Source organism: Podarcis cretensis, assembly GCF_951804945.1.
Source record: "Podarcis cretensis genome assembly, chromosome: 15".
NCBI lineage: Eukaryota > Metazoa > Chordata > Lepidosauria > Squamata > Lacertidae > Podarcis > Podarcis cretensis.
Window position 1 is genome coordinate 45146612 of NC_137185.1, and position 19570 is coordinate 45166181.

Here is a 19570-nt window from a genome sequence, read left to right on the forward strand (position 1 = left end):
AGTGCTTGCTCTGGAGAGCGGAGGCACTTGACACATGCTTTTAAGGCCAAATTCTTTATCACGGTTTCACAATTTCCATGCCTGAGCCCTGGCACAAAAACTGGGTCTTGGGTTTTGCTTTACTTCTTAATGTATGATGAATTAATACTGTGAAATGCAGCCCTCTCCCAATTTGCTTGGGGCCACTGACCAGTCATGCCTAGTTTGCAACTTCCTGCAGAGTGACCCCCAAGCAGTTGCAGAACTACAGTTTCCTATCCTGTTTTCTGTTATGGGTTAGCAAGTGGCAGCCCTAGGGCTGAATCTGGCCCTCTGAGGCAGCAGTGGGACTTGCCGGCTCTCTGATTTGGAGGGTTGCCCTGAACCCTCCTGCTCAGAATTGCTGCCCAGTGAAACTAGATGAGCAACCAGGGCAGGGATGGAGAACTTGGGGTCCTCCAGATGTTGTTGGGCCGCAACTCCCAACGTATTTGGCTATACTGACTGGAGCTGATGGGAGGTGGAGTCCAAGAACATCTGGAGGGCTGCAGGTTCCCCATCTGTGGTCTGCTTCAACAGCTATTAGCTCTGTGTTATGGAGAAAGGGTCCCATCAGCAGAAGCCTGAGCAAGGACTTCTGCTTGCTCAAGGGGTCTTCACCCCACATGCATCCCCTGTGCTCCCTAAAATTGGCTCTGGGGAGGCCAGAGAACCCCAGAAGCGTGCACGGGTGGAAGAGAGGCCAGCAGAAATATTTGCCCTGATCAACACTCTGCAATATTGAATTCCTCCCTGAACCTCCATATGCAGAGGCAGTTGTGCTTCAAGTACTAGACATAGGCAGCAAACCATGGGGAAGGGTTGGGGAACCTTGATCCCAGGGGCTAAATTTGACCCTCCAGTCTTCTCCACCTGGTCCTTGGCCTCTCCTCAGGAAGCACCCCTCACTGGCTTGACCAGGGACTCTTTTTGCCTGTACAAAGTTTGCATTCATTGCTCCTCCCACTTTTGCCTCTGGCCCTGCTGGCCACTGGCATGTGGCCCTCACAAGGTTACTCAGAAGGAAATGTGGCCTTTGGACTGAAAAAGCTTCCCAACTCCTGCCATAGTGGGGATGCTCTGCTATGTGTGTTGGAGCATGCATGTGCTGAGACAGCCCCATGGCTGTCAGGGACGCCATGAAGTCCTGAGCCAGCTCATTTTGGCCACCTTGGCTTGGATATTGAAGTCCCCCAATACCACTATGTGAGTGAGTGGATCCCCCATGGGCACCATTGGTGAGTTTTCTCCCTGTGCAAACCCTTCGGGCTGTTTGCCTTTTAAGAACATGTGTCTGTTAACTGCAAAACTCATAATGACATTGTGCATCGTTTGGCCATGACACAGACGGTATTTTGTCTGATTCATCAGAAGTCTCAGTAAGAGAAATTCTGAGTGCCTGGCAATGGCCAGGAAGGTTTGTTGAAACCCTACTTGAGAAGATGTTCAGAGCTGGGCTGGGAGGAGTGGCTAATTTGTCCTTCTCTTCCCTCTCCTTGTCTGCAGTTCAGATTCAGAAGGCCATTTTGGGACTCCCGAGGCAGAGACCCCAGTCCGCTCGCTGGCAAAGGAGCTGGAGGAACCATCCCTGCACCTGTTGGAGCCTGAGACTGAGCCCCAAGGTAAAGAGGCATGGAGGTTCCTTCTCGCACCTTTCCAATGGAGTTAGAAGATGCCGTTTGATGCACAGGTGCCTCTTGTGCAGGCAGACTTGATGGTCTTTCAGACTCCTCTGTGAAGACCAAGGTTGCAGATCATCTCTGTTTGGCTGCTTTGGGAAACTGGATGCTTGGCTGCAGCCATGTCTAGCAGACAACAATTGTGCATCAGCATCTTGGTTTGTGTCTGTCAGTTTCTATAAATAGGTGATGGCCACCCCTCAGTCCCTCTGGGTTGTGTGCTGTCTGAGGGAAGGGTGTCATTTCTCAGGGGTCTCCCTGAAGTCTCTTAAGGCAACCTGCTATGATAGCTTCTAGAGGTGAGATGCTCCGCCACTGAGCAGGCTTCTGCTAGAATGAACATCTTCGGATGCTTCAAGATGACCTGCTTATTGCGCCTTCATTCTGATTTGCTTGCGGGAAGGTTTGTGTCCAAGCAAGTGCTATCTTGCACTTCCTAATGTGTTCTTCTGTCACTTTTCTGATCTGTTGGGGAAGTGGGTTTGTTGCACAAGATCTCTTAATCAGCTTCTGTTTCACAACCTGAATTTGCTGTTACGTGAATCCCACCTGAAAATAGTAAGCATTCTTGGAGGCACCTTTCATTGATTTTTTTTTCTATTTTCTTTTTGCTGTAACCAACTAAAACTCTTCCCCTCCAGGAGTTCCTCAGCAGCATGCAGTTCCAGAGCCTTGGCCTGGAATAGTGCAAAGGCTCCTAGCATGTTCAAGGTGCAGCTCTTGGAAAGGCAGCTCTTTGCTTCACCCTCCCCCATAGTCTATTGGGACCAGTTTTGGGCTCGGTGGACTGAACCCTGTGACCATGAGGTGGGAAGCTCAGGCAGAGAGGCCTGGCAGCTGAGCTCTAGAAGGCAAAAAATCATTGCATCTGCTTTGATCTGCCCATGCTGGAAAGTGGAAGAAACACTTTTTTGCTATTGTGAGTTAGAATTTGTAACAGTTCATTCAGTAGCTATTTTCATTCAAATCTGTGTAGCCTTGTTCTGAGAGCTGCAGAGATACTGTATCTGCAGAAACACAAGTATTTTGTAGTATGTGTTTATTCTTGGTCATAATCTAAAACACAATTCTGTTAGCCAGTGCATCTTAATGGACAGATGTTTGGGCTTAGATCTGGTTTTGAGCCACAGCACTGCCACAGATTTTCAGCCTCACCTCCCCCCAGTGTAAAATAGTGTTGTTTCTCTCATGTGATTTTGAACATTAATGCTTTGGCTCCATTTGTATGTAACTTGAAGCCAAACCATGATCTGCTGGAGAGGAGATTGTGGCTGCTGTGCTCCTCTCTGGTTGTGCTGCTGCTCTGCTCAGCCATGGTTTGGTTTAGTGTGTCCACCCAGTGTGGGCTGGTGTCGAGAGCAGGTATGGTTGGGCACCTGCCAGGAGCCCACGCCCCAGCAGGGGTGCCCCTGATGAGAGCCTCGTGGACCTGCTCCCGCTTCTCACTGCAAGCTGCTTATTCACCTGCCTCTCTCTTTGACCCAGACCCAGAGGGAGTGGGCAAACAAACAGATGATGGCAGGCTGAGGAGGTGGAGTGTCTGCCATTGTTTACTTGCTAGCTCTTCCCGCAACAAGCAAGCAGGTGATGAGAAAGAGCAGCAGCAACTGGTGACAGTGGGCAGCGGCACTGGGGGTATCTTGCCCAAGAAGCCCAACCCCAAAACCTGTGGCATTGGTACTGAGATCAGATACGCTGAAGCAGAATGCAGTTACCCCCTCTCAATGTAGCCTTCCCCCAAATAGTCTAGCCGTGCTGCGCCTTCTGCGTGTTCCGGGTGCATCCTGAATATGGATGCTGCAGCAGTCTGGAACATGATAGCTCTTTACCTTAGCTCTGGGGCAGCTTTAATCCTTATTGGTGATGCTGCTAACATTAAAAAGAGATTTTTGTTTCTCACAAAATGGCCAGGGACTTCCCCTTGGTTGTGGCAGTTGCACTCCCATTATTGTTGTGAGCGCCTAGTATCTTTCCATTGTTCTCTCATGCCTCACTGACATTTCTCTACTTCCTCCTGGACTCCCCACTGCTCTCTGCAACACCACAATCCTTTTTTCCCCCTGAGGAAGTGACACTTCCTGCCTGCAAGATTCTGATTGCTTAATTCCACCCCTTTTGAAAAGGCTTCTTGTGGCCGTTGAGGGTGCTTTGATCCTCTGACATCCTTCCAGCAAATGTATTGAGAGAGGCAGCCTGGTAGAGAAGCTGCCTGGTTTCATGGCATATCATAGAATCATAGAATCATAGAGTTGGAAGAGACCACAAGGGCCATTGAGTCCAACCCCCTGCCAAGCAGGAAACACCATCAGAGCACTCCTGACATATGGTTGTCAAGCCTCTGCTTAAAGACCTCCAAAGAAGGAGACTCCACCACACTCCTTGGCAGCAAATTCCACTGTCGAATATGCATCTCTGCCAAGGGAGAGAGGAAAGAGGCCACTTGCTGCAGTTTCTACTCATGGGCAATGGGGTAGGGGGAGAAGGACATTTCAGGGCATCCCACTGTCCCCATCTGAAAACTCTTGGTTAGTGCCCAAAGAAATGTAGGTGACCTGGTTTACTCTGCCTGCAGCGATATTTAGCCAGTGGGTGTTTTGATGTATTGCAGCTTGCAAATCCTGTGCTTTTTAAAAAGGCTATATTTGGAAGAGCCCACCTAGTCCAACATCCTGTTCTCAGGGTGGCCTGGGGTGGGGGAACCAGATGCCTGTGGGAAGCCCATATGCCAGATCTGAGTCTAGCAGCAACTTATGATTCTCAACCTAAGCTCAGCATTCAGAGCCATTTTGCTTCAGACCTTGGAGGTAAAAGATAGCCAGTGTGGCCATTAGCCTTTGCCTTATTCTGTGCCTGCAGAATTCTAGGGGCAACCTGCTATTTCTGGCAGAGTTTGCGTTCCTGGGAACTTCAGAACTTCTTTCAAAAGCAGAAGAAAGTTACTGGTTCTCATGGCTGCAGCCTGATAGCAATATTTTGCTTTTATCCAGCACTTCGCCTAAAGCATTCACCACCACCCCACCCCACCCGGTGCATTATCTTAATACTGTGCTTAATGTTGCAAGATGGGCCAGTATTATCGCACCTGCATTGTATTGGGACTGAGAAAATGTGGCTTGTCTAGGGCTGCTACTGGGTCGTGTGCAGTGGACACTGAATTTTGTTGAGTTGACAGAGTGGCTGATATCCAAAGTCCTGCTCCTGGGAAGACTGTCTTTCAGCTCTGTTTGGTTGACAGCTGGCTGGAAGGAACACATCCATCTCAGCTAGTGACCATCCCTACATTCTTTGGAAGAGAAATATGTATTTGTATCTATTGTTGTTTAGCCATCTTGGGCATGATATGTGGTAAGGCAGGATGCAAATGTTCACACATTATAATAAGTTAATTGCATGTTATTGGAACAAGTACTTTTTAAACCCCACCTGAGCCAACTGCCAAGGCCTGCTGTTGTGAGAGGAAAAAACTCCACACATTCTTGGTGGTTGGTGGTTGAAGTGTTTTGCTGCAACCTGGGAGAAGGGGGTTTAAATCTCCCCTCAGCTTACTGGGTGACCTTGGACCAGTCAACCTAACCCCCCCTTCCAGGGTTGTCATGAGGAGGAGGAAGAACTATGCACATACCTTCTTGAGCTCATTGGAGGAAAAGCAGGGTAGAAATGCCAGGAAGAAGAAAGTTATGAGATCCAACTGCAGTGCCTCCTTTGGGTGCTGTGAATAAGCCACTGGCCCCCATCACGGGAGATGAGAGGTGTGGAGTTGTTGTTGCTATTTGGGAGGGAATTGCGAGACTTTTTGACCTTGTTTAGGCATTGTAGGAGTAGGTACCATATAGACTGCCTAAGAGTTGTTGTTAGGACTGAAGCCTGCTTTTTTCTTTGAGCATATAAGGAAAGGTCTTGGCTAGTTAAGGAGGTCATGGCCAGTGATGGCGCTCAGTCTCCCTCCCTCCCTTTCTCTCCCCGCCCCCAAAACTCTCTGGAGCCAGATCTGATTTAATGGCTGTTTGGGAGGAAGAGAGAAAACCGTTTCTCCCTCTCAGCTGAGGTTGACTAGCACCAAGTCACAGAAACCGCAATGTGCTGTTGTTTTTAAACAAGAAGAATCAGTATTTGGACTCTTCCCTGATTGAGTGTGCGTAAGAGTGCAAGGAGGGTCCTGCTGAGTTGGTCCAAGAGTCTGCCTTGTCAGCATCCCATTTCCCACAGCAGCCGGTGAGGTGCCTGCAGGAAACCCACCCGCAGGGCTTGGCAACTACAGCCCCACCTCTCTGCTTTGGCATACTGCCATCATAACTTGCAGCCTCCATCTCATCTGCTTCTCAAAGCTGTTTCAAGCTGGAGGCCATCACTGCCTCTTGTAGCAGAGAATCCCAGAGTTCAGCTGGGTGCTGTGTGAAGAAGGCCTTCCTTCTGCCTGTCCTGAATCTCCCTTGTGTCCTAGTGTTACGCAAGAGGGAGGAAAATGTGTCTCTGCTGTTTCCAAGCCATGCATACTTTAAGAAACCTCTAAGTAGGGGCCTGATTTCACCTTCATAGGCAAATCATGGGATCCATGGATCCATCTTTTCCTGTCCTTAGCTGCACTTCTTCTTACTGCTTATATCACAGCAGGCTGAGCCTTGGCACTGTGAATAGGTTCAAGAGCTCATCTCTGAAAGGAGGAATTTAGCCGTTCAAGGGTGCAGCAGTTCCTCCTTCCTCTCCACTCCATTGCACACAACCTGCTCTCTGGGTGAACTGTGCCTACCAGTTTGGAGATCACAGTAGACTGACTTTCAGAATTCTCCAGTCAGGCTCCACCTATTAAAGCAATGGTATTTGAGGCTGGCCAAACATCACACAATGGTGCCCTTCTCAGCAAATCCTCAATCCTCCTCCCAAAGTCTGTGCTTGGAACAAATTGTGTCAATGAAGGGAGTTTGTGTGCTTCTGCACAAGTGATCCCCATTGCAAGGTTCTGGTTTGGATAATTCACAGTATTGCTGGGAGACGGAGGGAGGAAGGCAGACAGAGGATCTATAGAGGTGCTCAGGATAGAAGGAGCCCTGAAAACGCCTGCAAAAGGTTTTATGTGGTCTTTGGTTTTACACAGATGTAGCAACCTATGCAAGTTCAGAATTTCTCTGCAGCTGCAGAAGACATTGTTATTTATAAAGAGAAAGGAAACAGAGATTCCAAGGAAATTATGTTCAGCATTTTATTCCAGATTTTGACAGTTTACACACACACCCATTTCTTTCAACAGGGCTTGCAAAAGATATTTTGGATGGGTGGTGCCAGAAGTGGGGAGGATTTGCTACCTTGGACGCCCAAATGTTTTGCCTTAGCCCTGTATTCTGCAAATGGACAGATGCATGGCATGCAAATGGTTTTGGGTAGTGTACTTTTGATTGCTGCTATGAGGCCTGGCAGCCTCTATTTCTGCTGGAGCTTGTCTAATACATCCATTGAAATTCTCTTGACCTGAATGGCTTTGCTAGATTCCCAGAAGGCCAAGAGAAGCATGTTTTCTGCAGGTAGCGCATGCCGTTTGTGCAAGCGACCTGCTGCCAAAGAGGTAGGGAGCTGTAAAAAATACAAATAAAATGTACTAACTAGGGTATCTGTTTCATTTAACACACACTTGTCAGTGGCTAAATAACAGAGGTGCCATTCCACAGCGATTAAAGGGTTTTTTCTTATGCACCTGTTGTATGTGAGGTCTACAAGCAGCCACACTCCTAAGTGGAGGGGCACCCCCACTGCCACACATTTTTCTCTTTTGATGCCTCTGCCCTGCCACTTTAATTTGGCTGATCCCGGTGCTAAGCTGGGGGACCTTTGGTGCTGAACCACAACTCCCATCAGTCCCAGTAAGCAGGACCAATGGTCAGGGATGGTGGGAGTTGTAGCTGAGCAATGTCTGGAGTGCCAATGCTTCCCTACACCTGAGCACAAGCAGGTTGGTTTGGGCTCATTCCATAAGGACCAGAAACTTCATTTTAAAAGAAGAAAGCTGAGATTCTCCATAAATGGAACCCTGCACAGCTTTCCAGCACACAGGTCTCCAAAGCTGCCCAAAGCTCCAAAGCCAGCCCTGAAGAAAGGGGGCTGGGGGGGGGGAAAGGGATCCAGAAGGGCTGGCGGGGTGGGGGGAGAGCTGCTTTGGGGGAGGGGTCATTCCACACCAAATCACCTGATTTTAATACTTGACCGTGCTCTCACGACATTTTTAAAGTAAAAAATAAATACATACATACTTTTTTTTGCTGATTCAGAAAGGTCATATTGCATGCAGTGGTCAAAACAGCATCTTTGACCATATTCCATGTATGGAAAACAAAGTAGCTTTGACCATAACATTGCAGAAGTGTTTTACACAATAAAATGAACAAGGGCTCTGAGACGTGTTTTGTTTTTATTAAATAATCAATAACACTTAATTTTAAAAATATATCAGATGACATTGTAACATAAGAGGGTACAATTTTAACTATTCTCATGAATGTGTGAGTTATTTCAGGCTCAAAGAGACCTTAAAACCTGTACCCCCCCAAAAAAAAAAATATTGTAAAAAAATTACTTCAAGATCAATTTATTTTATAACGACAAAAAACACCCTGCTTATTTGTAAAACATAACAAGTACATGGTTAGCCCATTCAACAAAAAAAGGATGATACATGTGTTAGTTGTGGTTTGCGCGCTATGGCTTATCGAACCTACCAGGAATAAAATGAGAAAAATTCACTTTGAATGGTTGATGACCCTTTTCTGTGGCACTTAATACCATTTTTATACCTTTTTTTGAAAGAGACCACAATTAGCTTTATTTTAATACCAAAATAAGCCCAATTGGTCGAAAAATAACGAAAAAGGAGCTTTTTCCTTCACTGACGCAGAAATTGCATTAGCCTAAATCATGTGAAAATCGAAATTTTTTAAAAATTCTCCTGCGCCCTATTTTGGACCAAAAACTCTAAAAAAATTAATTTGTGGTTATCTCATAGGTATCTACACATAAAATTATTTTGAAGAAAACCTGAGTCGTGAAAGCACATGGCACCAGGTAATTTGGCGTGGAATGACCCAGAGAGAGAGAGTGCTGCTTTAGTGGGGAGAGATAAAGGGCTGGCTTGGCGGAGAGAGAGAAATTATTTATTTGTTTGTTTGTTTGTTTATGTATGTATGTATACATACATACATACATACATACATACCCTGCCCATCTGGCTGGGTTTTCCCAGCCACTCTGGGTGGCTCCCAATCAAATATTAAAAATACAATACAGTCATACCTCGGGTTGAATGTGCTTCAGGTTTTGCCGCTCATGCATGCGCAGACGCTCAAAATGACGTCACTTGTTACATTTGATTCAGGATGCGAATGGGGCTCTGGAACGGATCCCGTTTGCATCCTGAGGTACCACTGTACAGCGTTAAAAATATAATTGAGAAAGGGCTGGCTTGGGGGAAGAGAGCTGCTTTGGGGGGGGGGGAGCTGCTTTAGGTAGGGAGAGGAAGGGCTGGCTTGGGGGGTGGGGGAAAACTTTTGCCTCCCTTTCCTTCCCCACTGCTTAAACTCCCCCCTCTCGTGTCCAGTTAGCCACCTGCTTCCACACACGCATCCTGCATGCACTCCTCATCCCTGCAATGACAATGGGTCACTGCCAGTTTTTGATACAGGGTTGATCGCAGTTTATTTGAAGTTGGACATGCCTGGTTTATTGCTTTCATTTTATGAATCAATGGTCTCATTAGATAGTAAAATTCATGTTGAATTGCTGTTTTAGGCGTTGTTTTTAAAAGTCTGGAACAGATTAATTCATTTTGCATTACTTTCTATTGCAAAGCATGCCTTGGTTTTGGAACGCTTTGGTTTTGGAACAGAATTCTGGAACGGATTAAGTTTGAGAACCAAGGTACCTCTGTACTGAAGGCTGCAGGAAGGAGACGTGCAGGAGGGTCTGAGGGGCTTTCACACCCCTCTTCTTATGCAATTGTAATTGTGTGTGGCAAGTGAGGAAGCAGGGGAAGGGTTATTCCACCACTTCTCTGGATTATTCAGTAACTCCTGAAGCAACACAATTTGCTGCCCTTGGGGGATGCTGACCTGCTCTGTCTCTGCATGAGTCCTGGAGGCATGGAATGCTTCATTCAGAGCCAGTGGATGGCTCTGTAGTTGGATATTCATTGCCATGATCCTATACTTTGTTGAAGGGAAACTCCCCTCCGGAGTAGAAATCATATATCTCTTTAATCTGAGCAGGCTGAAAGCAAAGAGTAAGGCTACTGTAACTTCCATCATAGAGCTTCAGTATGATGACAACATAGTGTGCGCATGCACAAAAGATTACCTCCAAACCATCCTAAATATCTTCGCAGAAGCTTACGAAAAGCTTGGCCTATCCGCTCAACATCCAAAAAACCAAAGTGCTGCACCAACAAGCACAAAATAGCCCCTCTGCAGTGCCACAAATACAACTTAATGGTGTAACATTGGAAAATGTCAATCACTTTTCCTACCTGGGCAGTTATCTTTCCATGAGGGCCGAAATCCAGCATTGCCTGAGCTCTGCGAGTGCAGCTTTCTCCCGATTGAAGGGCAGAGTGTTTGAGGACTAGGACATTCGCAGCCAAACGAAAATGCTTGTTTACCTTCCCGCTGGAGCAGTACCTATTTATCTACTTGCACTTTGACATGCTTTCAAACCGCTAGGTTGGCAGGAGCAGGGACCGAGCAACAGGAGCTTACCCCATCACAGGGATTCAAACTGCCGACCTTCCGATCGGCAAGTCCTAGGCTCAGTGGTTTAGACCACAGTGCCACCAACAATTGGGAAATACTGGCCTGCAAGCACTCCAGTTGGATAACAGACTTTAGGTGTCATGGGTTTTGAAGATGCTCAAACTCAGGAGGAAAGGGAGAAATGTGCTAAAAGGGAGGCACACTTGGCAAACCCTCACCATAATCAACTCCTGCCTGGAAACCTATGTGATCGCCAAAGAAGGATAGTTCTTAGCTGCTCCAAGCTCAGAAAGCAAGTATTTCAAGGTCTAAGTCATTATGTAGGAAGCACTGGCCTAGATAGCTGGAATAGGGAGCAAGAGAGAAAGGAGCAAAGATTTGGACAGGGTGGCAACAAAAGTCAGTACCTAAAGAGCAGCCCTATGGGATTAGATCCGAGTGCCTTTAGTCCGGCATCCCATTTTGCAAAGTGGCCCCAAAGATGCCTCTGGGAAGCCCACCAGCAGCACAGGAGCACAATAGCAGACTCCTGTTCACAATCCCTAGCAGCTGATATTCAGTGGCATGCTTCTCCTGAGCCCAAAGGTCACATAGAGCTCTCATGGTCTCATCTAGGGCTTCCCAAACAGGAGTGTATGGACCACCCGTTGTCTGCGAGCTACATGCAGGTCATCTATGGCTTATCTGTGGGAGCAGCAGCTGCTTTTGCTGCTCTTAGAACCTGGTGGTCCATCTGGAACAGGGTGGCCCAATGTGTGGCCCTCCAGGCCTTTTCTGGTGGCCCTTGGCAACATTTGACACCCTCTCCAGTCCTTGTGCTGCCTTCCCAAGGCCCAGTACGTGAGGGCCTTTGGGAAGGAAGCTTGAGGGCTCTGACAGAGTCCTCCTTCGCAAAGATGAGTTTGTGCTTTCCCAGCTTTGGGAAGGAGGTAGGAGGGCTGCTGGACCCTGCCAGAGCCTTATGCCTCCTTCTCAAATCCCGACTCGGCTCTGGGAAGGCAGCATGAGGACTGGGGAGGGTGTCAAAATAGTGTTTGCCTGCTGATGAGAGAGAAGCAGGGGAAGGGCAGTCCACCTTCTCATGGATGGAAGGGAGTTCTGTGACCGAGAAGGCCCTCTCTGATATCCTCATAAAACATGCCTGTGACCAGGAGAAAGGCCTCCCCAGAAGATCTCAAAGCCGAAGCCAGCTCATCTAAGGAGATCAAGTCCTTCTTTAGGACTTTGTAGGCCAGAACCAGAACTTGGAATTGTACCTGGGAAGGGACCAGCAGCCAGCGGAGCTGTTGTAACAAGGGGTTGCCATTCTCCTTGCAACAGGCTCCAGTCAGCAATCTGGCCACAACATCTTGGACTCCCCAAAGGTTCTGAAAACTTGCTGAAGGCAGCCCCACACAGCCCGCCTGACAGTGATCCAAATGGGTGCAACCAAGGCATGTATTGCCATTTCTTCTTCTGTCTGTCCTGAATCTGCTGCTGTCAGTTGGTCTGGGTGTTGTGAGAAAAAGAGATTCATTTCATTCTTACCTTCTGTTTCTGCCATGCGTCTGGTTCACACATCACTTTGTTCCTCTGCCCTTGATGACTGACAGCTAAATGTGGCAGGCTGATTTCAATAGTCTTACACCCTGTGGAACTCAGAAGGGACTTGCTTCTGTGTGTGTGTGTGTGTGTGTGTGTGTGTGTGTAGATTTATAGGTAGATATAGAATTGCACTCTGAACAACATTTCATTTGGGGTGATTGATTGATACAAAAGTTATATGTGTAGTGAATGTTGGTGGCTCACTGATGCATGAAGATCATTGGCGGACGTCATGTTGGACTCATGAATTAACTGCTGAGTCCCATCGTTATCCCACATCCCTAGACATATATGTGTACCTTTATGTATCTGCATATAGGAGGACACTGCTGGTTTTTTGTTTCAAAATCTCCAGGGCTATGGAGGAGGGCTGGGATTAGAAAAACAGTCTCTGGATTTTACTAAGTAACCTGTCAGTTCTGCTGGTTTGACATAGCAAGTTTCTCTTGTCTTTCTGAATATCCTCCAAATGCTTCAACATTTCAGGAATGGCTTCTTTGCGTGGTGCTCCTGTAATTTTCTGTGGAGAGAAACTCTTTGGTTTGAGGGCAGATGGGGCTGTGGCTTCACAGGGGAATTCAAGCTATGCAGTCAGCTCCCTGCCCAGCTCTGGGCGTGTCCTGAGCAGGGTGGGGTGCTTTGCTAGAAACCCCCTCAGCCAAGAGTCCTGCTGGCCCAGACCACAGAAAACCCATCTGGGCCAGCATCCTGTTCTCACAGTGGCCACTTGGATGCCTTCCTCAAGGGGAAATCCCATAACAGGCTTTCAGGGGAGGCAATAGGTAGTGCAGAGCTGGCCCAAGGCTTTTTGTTGCCTGAGGCAAAGGACAAGGTGGCTCCTTGGAGATCCTTTCACGAACAGCCTTTCTTTCCCCAACCTGGCACCCAGCTATTTTGGACTATAGCTCCCATTAACCTCTTGCTGGCTGGGACTGATCTGAGTTTGTAGTCCAAAACATTTGGAGAGCACTGGGATGGGGAAGGCTGCGTGAAGGTGCTGCAAGACTCTTGAATTGTGTATGCAGTTCCTGATGAGTGAATAAGGATCAGTTCAGGACAGACCATTCATTCTGCTAAACAGCCTCAAAAAAAGTTGCTTCTGAAGCCAAAGTAAATTAAGGCAGCATCCAGCAAGCAAATGAAGCAAAGGATAATTGGTTGCTGGTGTGTGTGTGCGTGCGCACACACCTCTGTGCCTGTTCCTTGTCAGACAGACACTGACTCTTGGTGTGGCCTTTTATGCATTGTGGCCTTTTATGCATTGTCAAAATAACAGAGAGGGCACAGATTTGTCTAAAATGTGCATGTGCTAATTTGTATGTATGGGGTCAAATGTGGAAATAAATACGACAATGTAAATAGAAACAGGGAGGAAGGCTGTCACCAGGCGGACCTGGGTGCCTGCTCACTCTGATGCCTAGGTGCAAACTACTAATGCACAGCTTTGAGACCCTGCACATCTCCCTTCTTTGGGTTGTCTCTCTTTAAACCTGACTGGAATTGGACAATCCTCTGTTGCCCAGGACAAGTGCACCCCCAATAGTACCAGCCTCCGCTGTGAAACACTGGCAGATTGGATGGTACATCACACACATGTATTTTTCCTTCCAATATTCTTCCTGGCTCTTCTCACAGTTCCTTTCTTGTTTCCTTGTTAATAAATGTTTGTGTGTGTATTTGAGGCGGAGCATTACAATATAGAATTTCTGTTTCAGGTACCGAGATGCCATGGGCTTTACAAGTTATGCCACTAGCCTTTAACTTTCTATGGTTCCTTAAAGTCAGTGTCTTTCCTGTGTGAAGCAAGGTGTCTGCAGCTGTTCAGCCCAGGGGTTTTCTCAGAATAGTTCTTCATTGGTATATTTATCTGTGCACATGTCCAGATGCCACAGATTCTGAATAAACACCCTGGGCCTCTCCCTTAATATAGATAATAAAGACAAGGTTCAACTCAGATGAGTTGATAGGTACCTTAGCAATTGCACACAAACAGGCAAAGTTTACCAGCAGCTTGGTGCACCCTGTGGTAATCTTCTGAAAAATCTTCTCCCTCCTGCTGCCAAAAAAAAAAATTTAAAAAAAATTTGGAAAATCCTGGGAAAACTGAGCTTTTGAGCAGGCCCAGGCAGTTCTTAAATCTGACATTGTAAATTGCAAAACTCACTTTTCTAGCTGTAACAACCAGGAATCTCCCATGACATCTTAAAGGTGAGCAGATTTATTGTGGTGCCTGCATAGCTGATGAGGCAAAAGGGTTTGCCTCATCAGAAGTATCTTTTCCTTTCCTAGATGTTATCTAACACAGTGCTTACTTCATTAGACAAGTGCTTTACAACAACAACTACTACTACTACTACTACTACTATCATCATTATTTATTGGGTCAGGGAAACTCTTTTGCACAATGTGATTCCCTGTGGAACAGTACAGAACATACCTGTAGGTACACTGAGATGATCTTTAGAGGCCCTTCCACCAGCTGGCCATGGGAGAGTTTCTTACCCCCACATTGCCCCACACCAGGGGTGATGGGTTGGTGCCCACGTTCACGTCTTTCCAATGCCAGGCACAACCCCCAAGTTCCACTACCCCTATGTAACTCAAGCCACAACCTCCCCACACATTTAAAGCATTATGTTGCCACTTTAGCAGTCATGGCTTCCCCAGACAATCTTGGGAACTAGTTGGGGAATCTAGTTCTAGATTTTAAGCTGCTTGGGGTGAGGACCCTTCCTCTCATTCCTTTGAAAAGAGCCATGTACATGGATAAGGCCGTATAAATAGGTAATAGTTCTCAAGCCGTGTTGAATTCTAGGGATTGTGCTGCTTCAATTTTGTGCCTCTGAGTGTCCTGTTGTTTTAATTGTTTGATATTTACAGTCACCTCCAACTGATTTCTCCTCAGCGTTGACTCTTTTAAATTAATGGACCTAAGTTCGCCATGTCTATTAATTTCAGTGGGTCTACTCTGATGTAGAACTAGCTTTGGGTACAACCCTTGATGATGAGGTTGTTGTTTTGAAATCATTTTTGTAAGATGCCTTGGAGGTAGCAGTGCTGGTGGGTGTGCAAACATTTTTTCAACAAACACGTGAAGCCACCTGGCTGCTCCCTTTGGCTGTGCCATTCAATAAGTTAGCTTCATTAACTATAAATCCCAAAATCTGGGATCCCTTCAAAATTGGTGCCAAAGTTTTTTCAGTGAAAACCCTGCGATTTGCAGCGCCCCACAAACAGAGCAATAGAACGTCAAACCTGGAGGTCACCCAAAACCCCAACATCATCTGAATCACCGCAAACTGAAACCACGCTGGTTTGGAGTGAATTGGACAACATTGGGCTTTTGGGCGACCCTGTGGCCCCCGGGTTTGAGGGTCTATTGCTTCATTTGTAGGGTGATGCAAAATGCAGGGTTTTCGCTGTGAAACACTGCAAAACCTTTGCCAAAGTTTGGTGCTGGTTTGGAGTGAATTAGACAACGTGGGGTTTTGGGGTGTTAACTACGAACCCTTGTTTGATGTATCAATTACTCCGTTTGTGGGGTGCTGCAAAACATGGGAGGTTTGCTGCAAAATGACTTCAAAAATTTGGCACCAGTTTCAAGGGGATCACAGATTCTGGGGTTCATAATCAATGAAGCTAAATAAATTCCCTAAGTAGGCTTAGGCACTTTGATTTCCGCCTTGCTGCAACCTCGTTAAGTAATGACACAGGTGAATAGCTTGAGGGGAGTTGCTGGTTGCAAATTCTGCAGCTCCCCTATGAGTAAATGATGGGAATTTATTAGGTTCTGCAAATGTTGATTTATTTTGAAACTTGATCGAACTCCTGTGGACTTGTGTAATTATCTATCTATCTATCTATCTATCTATCATCTATCGTCCCTTGCTTTGCATGTTAAGGAGAATGGTTCTGATCTAGCCTCCTTCTTGATAGGTTAGAAGACAAACTTATCTCTATCCATCACCTCCACACTGTTTGTCATGTCATAATCCCTTTATCATGTCCTTGGTTAGTCTCTCCCCTCGCCCCCGCCCCTGCCCAATACTTTAACCTACAGGTGGGCAACTTGTGAATTTTGGCCTAATTGTATGTGGGTGGCCCCAGTTACCCAATATACAGTCATTTACGGTTTTAAAACATTTTATATAGTGCTGATATCCATGTACATGGCACTTCTGTAGAGGAATAACAAGATAATAGTCCCCTGCCCCAAGGAGCAAACACTTTCATTTTTGAAAGGAAAGAGGGTAAAAAGAAGGAAGAAGAATGCTGTCCACCACCAGGGTTTGCTGGGGAGAAATCTTTATTTCTGAGCCATATTCTTTATTCTCTTGCCCCCTCACTCTCTTTCCCTAGAATCACTTGAAGATGACATGCCATTTGTAGCTGACATTTTGGAGGAGAATGTGCACCTAAAAGGCTCAGCTTCAGCAGAGAATGAATGGAAAGCAAAGCCTGCAGTCCCACACGCCAATGAGGTGTTCACGCCAGAAAGCAATATTGGGATTGGCGTAGGTCCATCCATGACCCCATCTGCACCAAGGCCAGAGCCGTCCACGGAGCAGCAAATTGTGGAAGAAAGCGCTGCCCCAGAGAGGTCGGATCCAGACCTAGCTTCAGCAAGTGCTGTGCCCGCAGCAACTCAGGAAGAACAACAGGGGACGTCTTGGGGATGTGGAGTAGCACCCATTGAAGGGATTTCGGAAGCCAAAGCAGTTGGTGAGACACCTGTGATCAGCAAGAGTAAACTCCCCAGGGCAAGACCAGCTGCCTTCCTGAAGAAGATGGGAGGAGAGAACCCTGAGACCGAAACGGCCGCAGAGAGCTGCCCCATCTCCAAAGCCTCCTACCGCTTTGACCCAGAGGAGTACAATGAGAACACCAACCCCTTTGTGATTGGGGGCTCCAAGCTCCAGAACTCCCCCCCGGCATCCCAGCCAGGCTCTGCTCTTCCACACAGTGACCCCAAGGTGTTGGGACTGGGAGTTGCTGGTGAGTCGCAGGGCCGGGCTGTGAAGCTTGAATTTGATTTTGCCGATGGTGTGGAAAGTGCAGAGTCGAAGAAAGCCTTGCCAAGGAAAGCCGGAAGGAAGCCAGCCAGCAAACTGTCTCCTAAGAAGCAAAGAGCTGGTGCCAACCGACCCACTGTGGGCACTGAGGGGGCAGAGAAAGCCCTTGCTGCAGATCCACCCGAGGTGCCCCTCCCCAAGCTCTCCCACCAGGTGGATGCCATCCATTGGGATGGTCCTAGTTGTAACCCCCTTGCAGGGAGTGTGGGCTTGCAGAGCTCGCCAGTCCTTCCGAGAGATTCCTACAACCTTGACGCACCTGATCCTTTCAAGCCCACCCAGACCTTGGCTGGCCCAGGAGCCGACTCCTGCCCCTCTGCGGAGAACAGTCTCAATGAGATATTGGAGCTGCAGACCCTGGAGGCCTGCGAGGGCGAAGAGCTGCAGAGCGGTTTGGCCTCTCCCAAGAAGCCCAAGTCCCGGCTGATAATGTGAGTGAGGACCGGCGGGGGGGGGGGGGGGAGATCTGGCTTTGCTGCAGGGTAGCAAAGAAGCCCCATAGTTTACAAGGCTCTGGGCAGGGCCGAGCGTTTTCTGGACCCTCCAATGCACCTCATCTAGCACCCCAAGGAAATTTCTTCACCCTGCTAGAATCCCCTGATTCTGGTGGAGGCAGCAAAAAATAAAAGCACAGTGGCCCAGGGCTGGGCTGGGCTGGGGAGGTTTCTTCCCCCCTGGCCAACCCAGCACCCCAAGGGTGCTGCATATCACCCACCCACCCAGGCATCTGGTCCCTCAAGATGTTTTTTTGCTACCGTGGGTTGTGGCCAGGCAACCTCTACTCAGAGTAGAGCCATTGCAGTTAAAGGACCTAGTTTATATTGTCTATTCATTTCAGTGACTGAGTATGACTAAGATTGGATGTAACCCTACAAATGGGGTTGGTGGAGTCTGTTAATACCTGGGGGTATTTATTACTTATTTATTGAGAGTATTTGCACCTGCTCTTCAGCCAAAAAGGCTCCTGGAATGGCTTACATACAATTGAAGTAAGACAGTCCCCACCTGCAGACTCACAACCTATTAAATGAAAAAGACACACAAGGGGAAATTGGCAGGGAGGGAAGAGGCAAAAACCAGCCTCCAGCCCCAATTCTTGACTGTTGCTCTGATAAGGAATGGCCGGCTCAGTTCAGGGGCAGGAGGCAGCTGGTGCAATGAGCCTCCCACTGAGGCAGCCTGGCAGAATGGCTGCCCCAGTTGACAGCAGAGAGGAGAGGAGGCCTGCGGGGGCTGCCCTGAGCTTCCCCTACCCCCTTGCTCTCCACACAGTTTCTACTGGGATTCTTCATTTTTCCCTCTGGGGTGCAGGGAGCAGTGTGGTGACTGTTTCTCTCTCACTCTAAACTCTTCCACGTATGGAGTTTTGCTGTGAAAAAGTCCCAGAAGTTCATGGGCTGCCCGGTTCCCTGGCCTGAATAAATATTTGCAGCTGGAGAGAGGGCAGTGTCTTGTTGTCTAGCTGCTCTAGGAACATAAGGATGGAGGATGCAAGGGTGTCCCGTGGGCCCAGGGCAGTAGTCGCCAAGCTCTGTATTTGCAGGGATTCTAGCAAGACCTGGGGGTGCAGAGGGGCCACGAGAGAAACAGCTCATCGTTCCCAAACGCTACCACCCAAGCCTTGGGCCATTAAATAACCTGTGGCCTGTTCATTGTGGGGTGAAGGGGGACTGCTGTTATGACTGTTTCTTTTTTATGCTGTGTATTATGTTTTTATTCTTATTCTGCGTAAATTATCTTCTTAATGTTGTAAACTGCCCTAAGATCTTTGGATAAAGGGCAGTATAAACATTGAATTAACAGCAACCACAACAGCTTCAGCAGGGATGGGAATCTCCAGCCTGGGGGATGAATGCAGTCCTCCAAGCCCTTGGGACGCCGCCACACACACACCCTGCCACCCCCCCCCCCACCGGCCTTGCTTCACGTCCTCCTTGATTGCTTTTGCCTGGCTGGAATGTGTTCTTGAACTCTGATAAGGTCTCTTGCTTGGATGGAGGGAGGATTAAAAGCCTTGTGTAGAAACTAGCCTATTGGACAGAGGTAAAATTTGCATCCATTTCTCTGCCTGCCACTGAGAAAGGCTCTCCAGCCCTGAAAAATGGAGTGCAAGTGTGGGAATTGCCTGATCGAATGCTCTGTCCTAAGAGAGATTGTATGTGTATTGCAATTTAAATATTAAAGCTCCTTGCACACAGAAACCTAGTATAGTGGTACCTCAGGTTACATACGCTTCAGGTTACAGACTCCGCTAACCCAGAAATAGTGCTTCAGGTTAAGAACTTTGCTTCGGGTTGAGAACAGAAATCGTGCTCTAGCAGCGCCGCAGCAGCAGGAGGCCCCATTAGCTGAAGTGGTGCTTCAGGTTAAGAACAGTTTCCGGTTAAGAACGGACCTCCAGAACGAATTAAGTACTTAACCCGAGGTACCACTGTATGCCAAGGGGAATGGTTTTAGCCTTTTCTTCATCCTGACATGTTAGTTTTCTATA

The 19570-nt window shown here is 47.6% G+C and overlaps 1 protein-coding gene across 5 annotated transcripts in view; it reads left to right on the forward strand.

Annotated features, from left to right (window-relative positions):
- The window catches only part of TACC1 (transforming acidic coiled-coil containing protein 1), a 100954-nt gene that overhangs the window by 32497 nt on the left and 48887 nt on the right, over positions 1-19570 (forward strand). For all 5 annotated transcript variants that reach the window (XM_079954975.1, XM_079954972.1, XM_079954974.1 and 2 more), the window contains 2 exons: positions 1525-1640; positions 16367-17510. In XM_079954975.1, coding sequence (XP_079811101.1) covers positions 16384-17510 — 1127 coding nt within the window. In that variant the 5' untranslated portion in view covers positions 1525-1640; positions 16367-16383. The remainder of the gene's footprint in view (positions 1-1524; positions 1641-16366; positions 17511-19570) is intronic.